Below are 19,255 nucleotides of genomic sequence, written 5' to 3' on the forward strand. Positions count from 1 at the left end.
GCAGCATGAGCCCGTTCATACGACCACTAAGCTATCATCATCATCATCCCCAATAATCTCTTTTGAGGCCATAACAGACACTAAGTAACAGCTGTTGAAATATCTAATAAAGGATGCTAGTACTGTTTCAACACACACACCTGAAAACCTGCCAACTCCATCAACAGGTCAAATCAGCTCTGCTTAGAGGTGTGTGCACATAATACTCACGTGTGCACACGCATGACCTCCCTACTATTTACTCTCCTGATCTCAGCTCATGAAAAAGGCCCACTGATGAGTCCTTTTCTCCCAGACAATTCTTTCGGCATTCCTCAGTCTGGACTACAAAGAGGCTTGGCGGAGGCAGGGGACTGTCAAGGAACCACAGTGCTTCTCTACTGCCTGCCTGTGTTCAGTTATAGGGTGTGACAATGGTGTTTCACACAATATTATCAACTCTGCCTCCTAACTCCATTTCTTTAAAAATTCATAAGTATGCACAAAAGAAAACACAAAACAAAACCAGAAGAGGGAAAAGGCAATCTTGAAATCTATCTGACTGCAGAATAGTATGTTCCTGCAGGCATAGTAGGTATTAATAATTCAACAAAACATTACAGTAATTACTATACTTTGCAAAATCACAACAGTGCACTTTCGCACAACTCCTACCAGCCTCCCTGAAACTGCCATTAATAAATAAAACACAATTCCCTATATTAAATTTGTTGTTTAAAAGCTAAATATTTTATCAGCACTAATGTATTTTAAATACTCAGTCAAGACCAAGAAAATCCCTTACCCCACATTTCTCCCCCCTTTAAGTGAAATCCCATCTCCCCCGCTAAAGCAGAAATTGACTTCAACTCTACCAAGAATACACTGAGTGTTAGGGCTTGAAGGCCCTCGTGGAAGGATCTGAGGACCACTCAGCTCGAACACTCTGCTGGAATCTGATCAGGCTGTTGGAAAGAGAATGAGAAGGGAGAAGGAAAAAGAGTGGAAGATTAATTCCTTTGGACCATGAATCTGACCTACTTCATTCGGCTCCAGGAAAAGAAGCCATGAATTGTAAAGAGAGGTGAGTGGCAGGAAACCACCAAAGACAGACTTAAGTATAGCCCTGAGCATGTATGAGGTTAATGATCTTGAAATATAAGCGAGCCTCCCTTTACACTGTAGTCATGGTCCCACAAATCTGCTACATCCAGTCTATCAACTTCTGTTGCTTTTATCTGCTGTACCAGCTTTTGCTGCAAAAGTGCTGCAGAACAAACCACTCGAATCTCAATCATTTACTGTCAAAACAATCATTTGTTCTCATAAGTATACAGGGCAGCTGTGGGTTGGCTGCTTACAGCTGGGCTCGGTTGGGCAGTTCCGCTGCCCATGGCTGGGCTGGGCTGGGCTGATCTAGGCTGGGCTTCGCTGGGAGTGGCTACATACAACTTGTCTCTAGTTCTCTACCCAGGACCAGTGGGCTACCCTGGGCATGTTCTTCTCGTGGCTACTACAGAGCTGCAAGCCAGCATGTAGGTACACAATGCCTTCTGATAACTAAGCTTAGAAGTGGCACTCCTGCTATTGGGCAAAACAAGTCACAAGGCCAAACCCAAGGTAGGAGATGGGGACGAATGCCCCACCCAGAGAGAGAGGGCACTACAAAAGCCCAATATAAGGGAGTTAGAAAGGGGAGTGAAGGACTATACAGAGAAGGCAACAACACAACCAAGCACGCCCGCTGAACAGCTCTTCAGTGGGCTCCTCCTCACCACCTACCCCGCCACCACCCAAGCCACCATCCTCTTTAGCCATGGCAACACTCTGGTCTCCTAGAACCCAACCTTTTCTCCCTCCAAACCACAGGCTGGTCAAATTAAATTATATGACTCTCCGACTTTAAACTTTCCCGAGGCTTACCCCTTTGCTCATAGGACAAAGAATAAACTCCATCCCAGGGGCCCATATGGCCCTGCTTGGTCTAACCCATGCCTGCCTGCCTAGCTTCATCTCTCACCAGCCCCTAGCCACAAACCCTCTGCTCCAGCCACTCTGTCCTTCTTTCTATCCCTTTCCGAAACCTTGCTCCCTCATGCCACAGAAGCTGTGTGCCCTGAACGCTCTGCCCATTCCTCTTCACCTAATTGACCTTGCTCATCTGCCTCTGCCTCTCTGCCCTCTCCAAGTTAATGTCGCTGGTGTAACCTTTGATAGTATCACGAACCTCTCCTTCAGAGCGCACCATTGTGTACTCTGAGCCCAGCAGCACCTGGCACATAGACGGCACCCCACAAATACCTGTTGAATATCCGATGACATTTTTTAAAGCTATTTTAAATTTTTTAAATAAAAGGTAGCCAAGACTACCTCACCTGGTTGAGTTATATATTAAAGGTATTCAGGTAAAGGTCTATGGCAAATTGCTCCAGAGAGCATTTATTTAATCTCCCACACTGTACTGCTGATTTTGAATAAATCTGGTTTTAATGAATGAGGTTCCCTTAGAGGGTTAGGCCTCACCAACGGGAACAAAGCCACGGTGTCCCATGCTAGGCATATCCTTTCCCCACCCTCATCAGTCCCCTGAGGGGCAAGACACACACATCCAAAAACAGCATGTGATGCAAAACCAGCAAGTCCTCTAAGAACTTCAAAGACCCAAGGGTAATTTTTTTGACCTTAGATTTCTATGTCCACATGAACCACCAAACCTATGTGAGACCAAAATAAATTTTAGACATGTCAACAATGAAAATAAAAAGTATCACTCAAGCACTGGGTGACCGTATAATGTACCATCTAAGGCAGGATCTTTTGAGAGTTAAAAGGAACCTAGCAATATTTATGTCAGGACACAGGAATAAGCCAGGACATTACCCTGCACTCTCTGAAAAAGAATACTTGAGGATCTACCACAGAAAAATGAAACTCAGCCCAAAAGAGCGGAATGGAATCCCAGAAACAGAGGCACTAATCCAGGGGTAAAATAAATAGAAATATCAAGATGACGATAGGGAAGCAGGCCTAGAAGGAAATCAGTACAAATTAGAATATCCACTAAAAATACAATCAAGAAGCTGGACTATCTTAGTGCTATGATGAAAAAAACAGAAGTCTGTCTTCCTGTGAGGAAGACAAAATAATTAGGAACTCAAGGAAAAACAAAAGCAGACCAAGAAAAATAGTCCAAACTAACAGGGCAGAATTCTGAGCAACGGTCAGAGCATCAAATAATCGATTTGACCTCAAAGCTCAGAACACTTCTCATCAAGTGACACGGATTTAGTCGTGAGGACTACATCTATTTCTAATCATGCTACTGGATTTTTCTGTAAATAATAAAACAACCATAATATTGTATACATTTTATTAGTTTCCATTTACCGTGGTCTTGATTACATTCAATGTATTTCCTAAGAATGCTCCAATTCAGCACGTATGTTACATGATCTCACATTGTTCTTTGCAATATTAGTCTAATAATGTGATTTCCACACACAAGACTATAAGCTTTTTGGGTATCCAGTCGGCATCACAGGCCTCACCAATAGGAACGAAGCCATGGTGCACTCTTTTGCACATCCTGCATCACTAGGCATATAGTAGATGCTCCCCAAACACTTCATATTGTCTGAAAGGACTAAGGCAGAGCAATCAATACAGGTCAAGTCCTGAAACAAACGTTGTTGTTTTTTTTAAACATCAAATTACACTCCCATCTGAGACTTTTATATCAGATGTGACTTGAAATAAATTGTACATCATGCCTGGAATAAGAATCTCGAGCTTTTTAACACCACGGTTTGTGTGCTAATGATAGTGTTTCATTTGTGCTGGGAGAAGGCAAAAGAAACACGTGGTCTCAAATCTGCCATGGAAGGACCTCCAGCTACTCAAGGAATAAAGGAGAAGTAATGTGAACTAATACCGTGAGTTCATATCGCCCCTTGCTCATATGGCTCCGTTCACAGCGCTTTGAAAAGCACTCTTTTCAAAAGGCTGACAGGTGCAGTAGCTCATTATTTAACTGTGACATAAGGGGAGCAAATAGAATTGTCCCCATTTCACACGTAAAGAAATGACTGACGTAATACCTTATCTAGCTTGTGGTGAGATGGGCCTGAATCAAGAGTTGCATAAGTGACGCTTTCATTTTATAGGTAAGGAAACTGAACCCCAGAAAATCCAAAGAACTTAATTAGCATCACACTAAGCAAACAAATTGCTGAATGAATGAATGAATGAATGAAAGTAAGTACATCTGCATTGGATAAGACCAAATTTATACATGCTTGAAAAAAGCATTCTCCAGTATTTTTTAATCATAGTTCTAGACCCTTTCCTTACTAATGAGCCCATTAAAATTTTTTTTACTCACAGACATAATAAGCTACTATACCTGGAAGAGTCTTCTTTCTCTTACACCTAAGAAACATGTGACTTGCTGAAGAGAGTGAATGTAAACCAGGAGGCCATCTAGACATCCCAACTCCCAGGCCAATATTCTTTCCAACCTCTCGTGATGCCCCTCACTCAGGATATCTCAGAAGGGAAGGTACCAACTGTAAGCTCAGCTGCTTCCTGCCAAAACCTGGACAAAGTCTAAGAAAAAAAGAATCACACCTTATTCTTAGGTGAGAGACTGTCCGTCAGCAGGTAGAGGTCCAAATTTGAGGGAGACGACGTATTGTGAAGACCAAGCACATGCCCTGGGATGGGCAGGAGCTCTTTAGCTCTGAGAAATGACAGTGAAAACTAATTTGGGTGTGTGTTCCCTCCTCAAAGCCCCAATGCCATATTCATGCCACTCAATATAACCTGAGCTCCTTCCTTCTGGAAGGTGCCAACCCAAAAGGAAGACCCTCTCACAACTGGGGTCAGTGACTCCACTTCCCTCTCTATACCCAGTATGTACCATGGTAGGGCCTGATGCAGAATTTTTATAGATGAGGGAAATTCCTGATTTGGTGTGATGGATAATTTTATGTGTTAACCTGACTGTGCCACGGAGTGTCCAGAAATTTGGTCAAACATTATACTAAGTGTGTCTGTGAAGGTGTTTCTGGATGAGTTTAACATATGAATTGGTATACTAAGTAAAGCAGATTGCCCTCCCAATGTGGGTGGGCCTCATTCAACCCACTGAAGGCCTGAAGAGAACACAAAGGAAGAGTAAGAAGTTATTCTTTCTCTCTGCCTGTCTTTAAGTTGGTTGGTTGAATCCCCGGACATGGAACTTCACATACTGGAGGGCCAACTGTAAAGTTATACACAGATTTTTGACTGTGTGGAGGGCCATGTCCCTAACCCCACATTGTTGAAGGGTCAAGTGTAGTTTAGTTGGTAGGTGATCCCAGGTGATACTGACTGTGGGGTAGAGAAAGGAGATAGGGATGGGAAGGTAGCCAATAAAGCAAGCAAGTTACCACCTTAGGCAACTGGGGCTTAATCCCACTGGTGGCTGTGGGAGATGGTGTAGAAAACAAGCTTCAGAGTTACCCCCCCCCACAAAGGGCAAGGGAGCTGGGGTATTTATCCACCAGCTTCCAACAGTCATTGTCAAGTGGTTGCTCCCTACTCCTTGATGGAAATCAATTCCCTAATGCTTCCAGCCTGCACCTGTGTAATCAAAGAAAGCCCCAGTGGGCACACAGTCCCTGGTGCTGGTGGTTAGAAGTCAGGCCAGATTGCAGACAGATGGCAAGTGCAGAGGGCATGTGGGCAGGGTACCAACATATCCACTACAAAAGGACAGACACTCAACCTACCCCATCTCATGCCTAGACAATAATGAGAATTAACATTTTTTAACCAGTGTAATAGCCTACTTATGCTAACCCCTTCAGAGTATTATCTGTAAGATTCACAGCATCCCAGTATTATTCTCATTTTACAGCCAGTGAAACTAAGGCTCCGAGACTTGTTTGAAATCACTGTTGCTTGGGGGCCTTCCCATAACAGAAGAAAAATGTCTGAGTTTTGAGAAATCTTCCAGTGAAAAGTTTGCTTTCAAGCACAGATAACACTGAAAGCAACACAGTTATATGAGCAACTCTTTTGCCTCTAAAGATTCTTTCCTCTACCTGCCTCCACCCTGGTAAACAAGCTTCTCTGTATCTCCGGTACCATGGCCTCAAAACTTACCGTAACGAGTTCCCCCAGTACGTGTAATCACATTCAGATATGGCAGCTTGAGCAACTGAAAAAAATGTTCAACTCCGTAATTGTTCTCCGTCTCCCACTGAGAACAGATTTTAAAAGGAAAAAGTTCATTTCTTACGCAGCAGTGTACTCTTTAACCTGATTCTACCCATCTGGAAGAGAAACTGCTTACCTCACATAGATGCCAAAAAGGCTTAGAGATGACTGAGTCAGGTACACGGGACCTGGGAACGGGTGAGAGGCCATTGTGATGTCCCAGAGATGCAGACGCTAGGCCTGGAGGCAGCAAGAAGCAGCCAGATTCTTCCCCATTCCCAAGACACGCATTCTTTACCCAGGCAGTTTTAAGTATTTAAGAAAGTACTTATGTCATTCAACTCAATAAGCTCATATTAACTGACCACGATGCGCAAGAAAGTGAGGGAGCCCAAAGGCAGAAAGTGCAGAAGAGATGGAAGACCCAAGCCTGAGCATCACTTCTGGCTGCATTTACGTCTGGAGTCTTAGTTGAGTCATTTATGGGTTGAATGGACAGCAGAACGGCTGTATTTGTACAAAACATCCATTTCCTTTTTTCTGCGGGAAGGGGCTGAATGATCAGTCCCCCAGGACTCAGCTGCACGGTTGCTAATCAATTGTTCATCTATGGGTCACCAGACCAGCCCTCACACAATGAACCTACAGGCTACTACCGCTCTTCTCCACTCCCTTGGAACAATTCCTCATGCAGTATTTGTTTCATTATTTCATCCTATTTATTTTCACTTCTTTCCCAGGGCAACACTCCCTCTAGTGTCTGTGTAGGGATCTCAGGTTCCACTCGAAGTGCACAGGGTGCAGGCAAAAAGGGTACAGGCAGGTACAAACCTGTACCTCGATGGCTGTGGATTATTACAAAATAGTCATGGGTTTGGCCAATATGATAATTCTGGGAAAGAGGCTGCAGATATTATGCAGAGAGCTCCAGCTGCGGATATCCCCATTTCATGCCAGGCACAAAGCAGAGGTAGGAGATGGAAAGGAGAAACAAACCTTGAACACCAAGGTCCATCCCATGACTTGGATGAAATGAGTCTTTGGCACTCCAGGCTTTTCTTGTCCACCAGTCCCAGCAGCCCTGTGTTCTCCTATTTTCTATGAAAGCTACACATTTCACTCACTTCCTTCAAGAAGTCTTCCATGATTAGCTGTGAGGTGTAATCATGGGTGCCCAAGCCAAGAGAAGCTACTCTTCATCTTTCTGGATGCCTTTCTCAAAACTCCACTCAATAAAAGCCCTGAAAAAACGTTCCACTTATTAGCTGTCTGTTAGTATAATCGTTAACCTGACTCTAAGCACCTGCTTCTAACCATTTCTATTACAAATTCTGAGTATGAGTTTCAAGCAGCCAGGTCCCCAGCCACTCACACTTCTCTCTTTCACTGTTTCCCTTAGCATGACACAGAAGGCAGACACACAAAGACTCGTCTGAGTCAGGACATGCACTATGGGAGGTGGCTGAAATGAGCATCTCACTGAGAACTGGGTTGTAGCCAAGGGCTTTGCGATCAGCTCATTGGGAAACTTGGGGCAAGTACCTCCTTCCTCTGCTTCCGTGTTTCCATCTGCAAATGAAGAGAAAACCCCTTCTAATATAAGAATAACAACTAAACTAACTAAAATATCTGGAGGACTAACTACAGGTCAGGCATTTCTTTTAAACACTTTGCTATGTACAATATCTTATTTAAACATTAAAATAGCCCAGTGTGAGAGGTACTATTATTATCACTCCCTTTTGGAGATGAAAAACTAGACAAGAGAGGGTGACAACTTGCCCAATGTCACACAGCTATTAAGAGACAGAGGCAGACAACCCAATTTAAAAATGGGCAGAAAAAAAAAAAAATGGGCAGGATAACTGAATAGACATTTCTCCAAAGAAGACAGGCAGATGGCCAATGGGCACATGAGAAGATGCTCAACATCACTAATCATTAGGGAAATGCAAATCAAAAACACAATGAGGTATCATCTCACACCTGTCAGAGTGGCTGTCATGAAAAAGACAACAAATACTACACTGTTGTTGGGAATGTAAATTGGTGCAGCCACCGTGGAAAACAATATGGCGCTTCCTCAAAAAACTAAAAATAGAACTATCATATGACCCAGAAATCTCACTCCTGGGTATATATCCAAAAAAACCCAAAAACACTAACTCGAAAAGATACATGCACCCCAATGTTCACAGCAGCATTATTTATAATTGCTAAGACATGGAAGCAACCTAAGTGTCCATCAACAGATGAGTGGATAAAGAAGGTGTGGTATATATACATATATACATACACAATGAAATACTACTCAGCCATAAAGAAGAATGAAATTTTGCCATTTGCAGGCAACATGGATGGACTTAGAGGGTATTATGCTAGGTGAAGTAAGTCAGAGAAAGACAAATGGTGTATGACATCACTTATATGTGGAATCTAAAATATATAACAAATTAGTAAATATAACAAAAAAGAAGCAGACTCACAGATACAGAGAACAAACTAGTGGCTCCCAGTGGGGAGAGGGAAGTAGGGAGGGGCAATATAGGGAGAGCGGAGTAAGAGGTACAAACTATTAGGTATAAAATAAGCTACAAGGATATACTGTTCAACACAGGGAAGGTAGCCAATATTTTATAATAACTATTAATGGAGGATAACCTTTAAAAACTGTGAATCACAATATTGTATAGCTGTAACCTATATAATACTGTACAGCAACTATATTTCAATTTTTTTAAGACTAAATTAAACTTAAAAGAGAGAGAGAGAGAGAGAGAGAGAGAAGGAGAGAGAGAGAGACAGAGGCAGGATTCAAACCCAGGCATCCAGCCCCAGAATCCTTGCTCCTGTTTACTGTATGGCTTTGTTTCTTGTTCCCAGTCTACCTCTGTTCCTAATATATCCTGAAGAGGATGGCATTCATGATGAAAACCCTCCACAAGTATGAACTCACACAAGTCATACAATCATACCCAGGGCAAATAACCTACAACCTAACAAGATCCTTGATGACCCTATATAACTATGTTCAACGTTTCCCCTAAACTAGGTTCTCTTCCAGCACAGGCCAAGTACCAGGCCCCTGCGTAGCAATGGGCACAGATTTGCTCACCAACAGTCCTAAAAGGCTAGCTCCGGGTCCTCTCACCCCAACCCAGTAGGAATGGTTTCCTCTGCTCCGCAGCAAGGAGTTCATAGCAGAAAACTATCTGTGCAATCCTGAAGTTCTCAGACTCCATTACTTTTTGGAAATTTACTATAGTATGTTTATTAGCATACTATAAAGAACAGCATTTCCATAAATTTTTTTTTTTTTTTTTTTTTTTTTTTTTTTTACCGGTACGCGGGCCTCTCACTGTTGTGGCCTCTGCCGTTGCAGAGCACAGGCTCCGGACACGCAGGCTCAGCGGCCATGGCTCACAGGCCCAGCCGCTCCGCGGCATGTGGGATCTTCCCGAACCGGGACACGAACCCGTGTCCCCTGCATCAGCAGGCGGACTCTCAACCACTGCGCCACCAGGGAAGCCCTCCTTAAATAATTAAAACCAAACTGCACTGATCAAAACAAATGAGCGAAAATGTTCCTGATGATGCAACCAGGCTTGGTTCACTCACTGACTCAACAAGGTGACTCACAAAAGGCCCCCATTAACAACAGTTAGTAAGACACAGATTGTACATATAAGCAGCTGGTACTTACTGTCTGCAGCCACTGTGTGGGTAGTCAGGATGGCCATAGGACACAGTCAGGAAACAGGAGGGAGGAACCTATTCCTAAGCCTCTCTGGCTAGCCTTGTGAATACTCATACTAGGCCTCACTCTATCCTACCTATAAAATGGGCAGCACCCTACCTCACTGGAATGAAAATGAGTCCTCTTAGAAGGAAAATGGTCTGTAAAAGCAAGGAGAAAGGAGAAAACCAGGAGTGCATAGGGGATGGCTACAGAGAGAAAGACCAGGAGAGAGTCCACACTACAGGGTACCATGCTTCTGTCTGAGCCTCATGCCCTTCATCTCTATGCTGAATGATGTGATGAAAACAATTCCCAAGTGCATTTCCAGCCTTGACGTTCTGTCGGTCTAAGATGCTTATAGCATCTCCCACAGTGATCCCCTCTCCTCTGAGCTCACAGCCTGAAACGACCACTTGACAATTAACCACACATGACCCCGTGATATCTGTCTTGTTGTCATGTGTTATTTAACTTACAGAAGAGCAGCCTTATACGCAAAGCATATTAGAAGGACCTTGAGGCAAATGCTGTCTTATCCTTCTTTGTCTCGCCCTCCATCACAGCCCTACCAACCCCACAATCCCCAAAACACTGCCACACACATAGTGAACACTTGGCAAATGGTTGAATATCTTATGTGAGTCCATGTGATCTCTGAGGCACATGAGGAAGAAGCCAGGATTGTTGACTCGTCCCTATTTCCATCCTCTTACTAAGTGGGGTAGAGATGCCGCTACATCTTATGTTAAAAGTTGTATATAAAATAATAAGCCAGGTGTTTAAACTCAGTGCTATGAAGAGACAGTGTCAGCCATCCTCCCCGGGCAGCTAGGGCACTGTCCAGTTCCCAGGGTCAGCTCAGCAAGTATGTACTGAGCTACGTGCCAAGCACCGGGCCACAGGTCACAAGGCACCCATGAGAAAAGCAGAACTCACAGCAGGTGTGGGGGTGAGATGCTGGTGTAAGCATTTTATCCCTCATCCCTCACCTTCAAAACACTCATAAAATAACCAAGTGCAAACTAAACATAATCAAATGTGTGGTACAGGCTGTAAATTCTATAAACAGTTAGGAGAAAGAAAAATAAATGCTTCTAAGAAAGGTTCTATAGAGAAGCATGTTTGAATCTTAAACTGAGCCATGAGTAACGGGTGCATCTCAATAGAGGAAGAGGGGTATCCTCAGTGGAGGAGACCTTAAGAGCAAAGGCTTGAGTCAAGAAGGGGTCTGGGACAACGAAGGGGCTGCCTTGGCTAGAGTGAAGGGGCCCATCAGGGAACAGTCAGATGCAGAGTTGGAGAAGCAGATCCAGGACATACGCAGTGAAGAGCCTTGAATGGCAGGCTAAAGGACTCTGGAGTTTAATTCAAGAGGCTAAAGGTACTCAAGCGAGAACGAAGACGTCCTGGGTGAAATGCTCCTGATTGTAGGACCTGTCAAGTTATGAACAACCTGAGAAAGGAATCTTCGCTATCCCAAGGGACAAGGGTTTTCAATCCCTCCATAGCCTCTGCTCAATGAGACTTGGGACTCAGTCATTCACCAACTTGGTCAAACACAGTTGAGTTTCTCTACTGCGTGTAAAGCAGAGCTCTCTCATCTCCACTCTCTGCCAACAAAGAGCAGCATCCAGACCCTTCTCTCAGTAACCCACCACAAGAGGGGGATGACCGTGGTTAGCTGAAGGCCATCCATCCCATAGTGCCACTGCTGCTTACCCAAAGTGGCCCACCAGGCACTGGCATGCTACACTTTCCACCTCCAACTTCACAAGACCTCTTTTCCCCCAAACTTGCTGAAAATTCATCCTTTGACATTTTCTTCTCATACGGAAGTGTCTCAAGCCAGCCAAGAGGCCAAAGGAAGCAGGAAATCAACAGGCAAGTCCAGCCCCCAGGCCTTGGTGTACCTGGCCTTGGATAAACGCTCCAGACACACCCTCCTGTTTCAGCCATCCAGCTTCATCACACCTCTCTGCTCCCTAGAGGACGATCACCCGGTTCCAAAGTGTCCCCAGTTACAGGAGGATTTACACAGCCGAGGAAAGAGCAGTTCTCCCTTCTGCCCCCGCTCCCTCCTCAGCCTTCCTGCCACACAACTCCCTTCCCTTAAATCCAACACAATCTGAGAAGCCACTTCCCGCGTTCCTTCTCTGCCAACTACAAAGCGAGTTCCAACCGCTGCATTTCTGCCATCATTAAATTGGGCCTCCCAATTAAGGAGTTTGCAACTTCTGCTTACCTTGGAAATCACTGCAGGATCTGAGAAGCAAATCACTCCCTGTAACCGGGCCATCAGAGAAAAGGCAGAGCAGACAAACAGCCGGCGTGCGGCCCCTCCACTCACCACCCCCGGCCTACGGTGACCAGGGGCAGTTACTGCTGTTACGTCCCCTGCATTTCCCAGCTACATCTCCACTGAGGTGGCTCCCCTTGTGATATTAATTAAAAACAGATTCTTTTTGGCAAACCCCTGAAGAACAGCTTCTGTGGCAGGCTTTTTTTTTTTTTAACATCTTTATTGGAGTATAATTGCTTTACAAGGGTGTGTTAGTTTCTGCTTTGTAACAAAGTGAACCAGCTATACATATACATATATCCCCATATCTCCTCCCTCTTGCGTCCTCCTCCCACCCTCCCTATCCCACCCCTCTAGGTGGTCACAAAGCACCGAGCTGATCTCCCTGTGCTATGTGGCTGCTTCCCACTAGCTATCTATTTTACATTTGGTAGTGTATATATGTCCATGCCACTCTCTCACTTCATTCCAGCTTCGTCCCTTCCCCCTCCCTGTGTGCTCAAGTCCATTCTCTACGTCTGTGTTGTTATTCCTGTCCTGCCCCTAGGTTCTTCAGAACCTTTTTTTTTTTTAGATTCCATATATATGTGGTAGCACACGGTATTTGTTTTTCTCTTTCTGACTTCACTCTGTATGACAGACTCTAGGTCCATCCACCTCACTACAAATAACTCAATTTCGTTTCTTTTTATGGCTAATATTCCATTGTATACATGTGCCACATCTTCTTTATCCATTCATCTGTTGATGGACACTTAGGTTGCTTCCATGTCCTGGCTACTGTAGATAGAGCTGCAATGAACATTGTGGTACATGACTCTTTTTGAATTATGGTTTTCTCTGGGTATATACCCAGTAGTGGGATTGCTGGGTCGTATGGTTTTTTATTTTTAGTTTTTTAAGGAACCTCCATACTGTTCTCCATAGTGGCTGTATCAATTTACATTCCCACCAACAGTGCAAGAGGGCTCCCTTTTCTCCACACCCTCTCTAGCATTTATTGTTTGTAGATTTTTTGATGACGGCCATTCTGACTGGTGTGAGGTGATTCCTCATTGTAGCTTTGATTTGCATTTCTCTAATGATTAATGATGCTGAGCATTCTTTCATGTGTTTGTTGGCAGTCTGTATGTCTTCTTTGGAGAAATGTCTATTTAGGTCTTCTCCCCATTTCTGGATCGGGTTGTTTGTTTTTTTGATATGGAGCTTGTGGCAGGCTTCTTTATTAAGCCTCTGAGAAGGCAAAATGCATTAAGACATCGTGACACGGGGACTGAGAGCGGGGACGAGGTTAGACAACCCAGCCAAAAGCTATTTGAAAAATCTGTTTGGGAGCCACAATTAGATGCTCCAGTGAGTGAAACACAATTAATCTGATCAAATCTGTCACTATTTTGCACATTAAGAGTAAATATTTTAGAACACCGTCCAGCTGAATTAGTTAAGGGTATGAAATCGTGCCTGGGAGAGTCTGTGCGTTCCCCCTGCTAGCAGCGTAAGGATGCCGGGTTATCAGCATCTCCCTGTTTCTCTTCACCAAGGTGCAGAGTTGGGCACATGAATTGAGTATTATCTGGCAAGTCCTTCCAACCAGACACACTGCAGGGGTAGCAGCCTGCAAATCGCTGTCTCTGGGAATGAGCTGCAGGAAAGGCATCAGGGATCAATCTATGGGAGGGTGCAGCACTCTCACCTCAGCACCAGAACAGGGGATCCCCATCAAGGCTTACAATGCCGAGGGGGCCCAGAAAGTGGGCTGTTGTCTTCACAGCTTTCCACTCTCCAGAGCCATTTGCCAACTCACTGACCAAGCAAGGAGGCGCCTTTCTTCTTTTGAAGGAGAAGAGCAGAATGATGTGTTTTTCTGTGTCCCTGTCAACCACAGGGTCTGGACTCCCTTTGGGTGTTTGTGAAACACTCTCTAGCCCATCAATCACCAGGATCTCAGCTGGAGACAACCAGAGAGAAAGGCAAATTGCTCTTCCAGAATATAGGCTCCAATCAGCCCCGGTGGCCCAATGGATAAGGCAGAGTACAGGCTCCAAACTCAAGCCCACTCACCTCTCCCCCGAAACACGTGGCAGGGCAAGAAAGGTCAGAGGGGGACACAGACTCCATCCCCTCCTGGCTCAAGCCTGCTGGGCGCCTCCCCATTGCCCTCCAAGCTATCCCACCCCACTCCTGGGACCAAAGTGAATATGTGACTCAAGCCTAGAATGAGACTCTCAGCCCCTGGGCACATGCAGGGCACATAGTGTGGGGTGGAGGTGCCTCCCTTGCATGTCCACTTCCTTATGGCTGAACGCAAACAGCCAGAGTGGAGTTCAATTTTCCATTATACGGGGTAACTGGAAACTCTCCCCAAAAAGGACCTCACGCCAAGAATGAGGTCCACCAGAGGCACTTGGAGGGAGAGCAGGAAGCCTCACAATGTGTTAACAATTAAACTGGTGGCCTTCCCAGAGAAGGACATGTTTAACACCCTTTATGTCAGAAGGGAAGATGGAATTCTCTTTTCATGTCAAAAGAGCTTGGTGCAAGGACCCATGTTCTCTGCCTTGGGGACATCTCCAACCACTTTGAAACCAACGATAAAGGGAACTTCCAGAAGGAACATCATCTGCATCACTCCTCACCCTGGCTTTATTTTTATTTACTTATTAATCTTTTGCAGTACGCGGACCTCTCACTGTTGTGGCCTCTCCCATTGCGGAGCACAGGCTCTGGACGCGCAGGCTCAGCGGCCATGGCTCACGGGCCCAGCCGCTCGGCGGCATGTGGGATCCTCCCGGACCGGGGCACGAACCCGTGTCCCCTGCATCGGCAGGCGGACTCTCAACCACTGCGCCACCAGGGAAGCCCCCTGGCTTTATTTTAACAGCGCCTTCTTTTGCTGTCCTCAGGAAAGGAGGAGGGGAGAAAGAAACCAACTGGGTAATGTTGCAGAAACTGGTTTCCTAGCTCCTCCCCCAGGGTTGTTTCCTTAAAGTCTCTCAAAGGCAGGCCCATGTTAACCTGTTTCCTTGTCTTCCGCAGAGCAGCACAGACGTACACTCAAAGAAGCCCTTCTCGCTGGAATTGCCTGTGAAGCATCATCAAAAGAGGCAGGTCCAGCCCAAAAGCTAAAGAGGCAGTAACTCTCTGGACCAGAGAGAGTAGACACCACAGGGTCCCTGCACTCACCTGTGCTGCCTTGTCCTTTGCTTGGACAGTAAGACTGGCCGTAAGCACAACCAATGAATCCCTGAGGAGCTATTAATGAACTGCCCAAATCGTATCACTGTCACTAAGGACCCCAAGGCCAACTGATCCACTCCTCAGGCCCTCTGCACCCCCTTTTAACTGAAGAGCCATCTCCCTGGGGGGTATCGGGCGAAACTGGCCCCCTCACTTCCTCTGCTGTGTAACTGCCTTGAAGATGGGCAGAGAAAGCCATGCACATTTAATCACTACTTGCAGAAAGCACTCTTTAACTTCCCATCTTCGGGGAGTTTGTCAACACACGAAAATGAACCTTAAAATAAAAGCAAAAACATAAAAAAACTCTTTAGACAGAGTGAATTTATATTGTCCAAATGTGGCAGTGTTAAAATCACAGATATGTGAAGATATCACCTCCTCCTTCTCCTAGGGGTACATTTACTTCCACACATCCTGTCCATCCTCCTCGTGGAGTAAGAACACGAACAAAATAACACACATACACACAATTCCTCACTATCAAACTAGAAGGAAGTTGAGAATCACAATCCCTGCGGTCAGAGAATTACCTCTCTCTCCCTCTCTCTCTCTCTCTCTCCACACACACACACACACACACACAGTCCTTCCGGGACTTGTAAGTCCTCAATCACCCATCCCTCCAAAGGCACACGTTGCCCACCGCCCAAGTCCAGAGCTGTCCACTGCGAAGCTATGGGGGGCCTTCACTGGAGGCAGGTAGAGTCAGCCACGACGCTGCTGGTAAGCTGCACTGCCCAAATGCTTCCAACCCAGGCTGGGCTGCCTACGTGGTGCTGTGTGTCAGTAAGAACCAGGAAATCTGTGCTCGGTATTGCTGATGTGCTGCTCTCTGCGGACTTCTGGCTTTCCTGTTATTCACCACTCACCCCCGTGACACCCCCCAGGCCCCGTTAAAATAAGGCCAAAATTTCCCAGGGAAATCTTTAATGTCAGTCATGAAGAGAAATATAAAGGGAGCGGGGGCTGTGCTTTCCCATCAAATGAGTTCCCCAAAGCTGCCAGTACAGACATCTGTCATCCTCCAGACTCTGCCCAGTGCCGGGCTCTGATCTGATCCTCAGAGCCAGAGATGAGGAAAGGATTTTTGCAGGACTGGCTGAAGTGGGGGCCGAGGAAGGCAGGGGAGTGGAGTAAATCGTCGGAGGCCGTCCCCTCTCTTCCCCGAGGGCCATCCCCCGCGGATCCTGGGCTGGACTGCACGCGCTGGCTGCCAGCTGGGGGGTAGGGTGGGGAGCTCCTCCGGCCCGAGCTGCGGGCTACGCAGACGGTACTCTGCGCCCGGTGCCTGGCCGCGGGCGCCGGAGCCGCCGGCGTGGACTCCAGGGCGCCACCTCTCGAACAGCAGCTTCCAGGTTAACCTGGCAGCGGAGAGAGAGGCGTGGAGAGGTGCACAGAAAGCACCGGGACCCAACTCCACTTGGCGAGTTTGTCGTTGCAGGACTCAGCGGCCGGGGCAAGTATTTTGCTCAGCGACTTACGTGTGCTTGTGCATGCGTGAGAACGAGGGGTGCAGGACGGGTGTTGAATTTCACTTCACACTTTAAACTTTTTTTTCTGCCCCTCCTATAGCTTTTCGGGGCAGCTGCCTGGGTTTTTTATTCTTTTTTATTCTTAACATCTTTATTGGAATATAATTGCTTTACAGTGTTGTGTTAGTTTCTCCTGTATAACTAACAAAGTGAATCAGCTGTATGCTGCCTGGGTTTTGAAGGGGGAATCAGTGTTGCCTGAAGGCCCAGCCTCCCCTAAGGCTGGGAGAAAGTGCGCCTGGAGCCCGAGGCAGCATCCTAGCCCGGGGGACAGGAGTACCAGAGTCCGAGTGGCCTCAGCCTCCTGGCTTTCCTTCGCGTGATTGGAGGGGAAAGGGGGGAAGCCCGGGCAGTCGCAGAAACCCGTCAGTCTATCCAGCGGTTCTTTCCCCAAATCAATGTGTCCTCACCCAAGAATTCACACACACCCACGACAGGAAAACTGACTCTCCAAGCCAAGTACCAGAGAAAGTGGGCACTGATCCCGTAAAGGACCTCTTCTTCCTCTCCCCTCCGGGCGGCCCCAATCCTAGGGTCTCCGGTAAACAAAAGCACAGGCTGTCTTACAACAAACTCCACTAACCTGTTGGGGGTGTGGGGAAAGAGGGATGAACCAGTCTGTCTAAAAGTCGAGGAGCCCCCCTGCCCCTGCCTCCACCTAGACCAAGAGCAACTATCTGCCCGTCGTTCCCGCCCCCCCCCCCCCATTTTCCCTCGCTTTCGGCAGAGAGATCCGCCGCCGGGTGGGTACTCACGCTGCTGTTGTGTCCCGACCAGTGCACCATGGCTTGGTTGTGGGCCGAGTCCCCGGTCAGCGCGAACGAGGTGCTGGGTAGCCGGAGCTCTTCGGCCGCCGACCCCCCAGCCCGTGGTGCCTTCACCTCCTCCCGGAGACCCTTGGCCAGAGACCGGCTTCCTTTGGAACCATCGGCTAAGACAGTAGCCTGGGTGTCTCCGCGTTCCAGGGCACTGGGGGACTGCGCCCGGCGACTCCTCCTTGTACCGCCAGGCTTGCCAGGAGCCGAGATGCCCCGTCCCCACTGCGCGCCTGCCGGCAACAGCCCTCCGGCTTCTCCCTGCTTCTTTCTGCCGCTGCCTCCGCCTGGCTGGGGCAGTGGCTCTGGTCCCGGCCGGCGCCCCAGTGCGGCGCCTCTCCGTACACTCGCCAGCTCCTCCGGCCACTGGCTTGCCACTGCCCGCAGCGAGAGAGGAGGTAGCGCCGGGGACCGCGAAGCCAGAGCCGCGAGGCGCCCAGGACCGCCCGTTGCGTCCCAAGTGATCTCAGCGCCGGCCAGGACCCAGGTCGACAGGAGCAGGAGCCCGGTCCGGGCGAAGGGCGCCCGGGGCCAGCCTGCGGGGCGCTCCGTGCGCGCCGCCTCCATCCCGCTGCGGCTGCCGCGGCTCGGGCTGCCGAGTGTGTGGCGCCCGCCCGAGGTGCGGGTCGGCGTGGGGGGTGTGCAGGCGCCGGTAAGCAAGCAAGCGAGTGTGTGTCGGGGGAGAGCGGAGGGGGCGGCCGGGAAGGAGGTGGCTCGGCCTGGTGCGCCTTGCTGGTCCTCTCCACTCTTCCTTCCCGGCTCTTGATGGCTTGCTGTCTCCTCCACGGGGCGATTCCAAAACCCGAGAAAAATTAAGAAATGCCCCTTCGGTGCTTTTTTTTTTTCTTAAAACAAGATTCCCGCAAAATCTTTCCCACCGAGCTCCTCCAGAAATTTTTTCAGAAGGAGTATTCAAAGGGAATACGAAAATCCTCTTTTAAAATATGAAAATGAAGCCCAATCCAGGAGGAGTGGCTGGCGACGGACCCCAATCCAGGGTCTCTCTAAAACCCAGCCTCCAGCCTGCTCCCAGCGAAGAGTTAGGAGCCGCTTCTGGCCGCGTTTAGGGGGTTACCGTCCGGGCCTTTTGTGGGGGTGGGAGATGGCGCGCAGGGAGGGTTGGGGGGCCTCGAGGGAGGAGGAGGAGGGTTAAGTGTTTTCAGCGCCAACTCTTCGGGTTGGGGAGCCAAAGGGGAGCCCGGAGCCTTCGCGCAGGAACGCAGTTGGCGGAAGGCGAGCGCGGGATGGACTGGGGAACTCCGCTCCCAGGTCCCTGGCCTGTCCCTTCCGCACCCCCCCCCACCCACCGCGTGCCTCCGCCCGGTGCGGGGGCTCGGGGAGTGCATGCGTGCGCGTGCGTGAGGGGGGGCGAGGGGTGCGCCCGAGGCTGGCGGGCCAGCGGGCGCCCAGGGTGGGGGTACTTGGCTGAGCCAAGGGCGCCTGGGTGTGC

At 47.9% G+C, this 19,255-nt stretch overlaps 1 protein-coding gene across 1 annotated transcript in view; it reads right to left on the reverse strand.

Annotated features, from left to right (window-relative positions):
• Window positions 1–18,372, reverse strand: part of SORCS3 (sortilin related VPS10 domain containing receptor 3) — a 576,395-nt gene extending 558,023 nt beyond the window's left edge. Inside the window, exon 1 of the mRNA XM_060033570.1 lies at window positions 17,746–18,372. Coding sequence (XP_059889553.1) covers window positions 17,746–18,372 — 627 coding nt within the window. The remainder of the gene's footprint in view (window positions 1–17,745) is intronic.
• Between the last annotated feature and the right edge of the window lie 883 nt (window positions 18,373–19,255).

This window comes from Delphinus delphis, chromosome 16 (genome assembly GCF_949987515.2).
Source record: "Delphinus delphis chromosome 16, mDelDel1.2, whole genome shotgun sequence".
NCBI classification, from domain to species: Eukaryota; Metazoa; Chordata; class Mammalia; order Artiodactyla; family Delphinidae; genus Delphinus; species Delphinus delphis.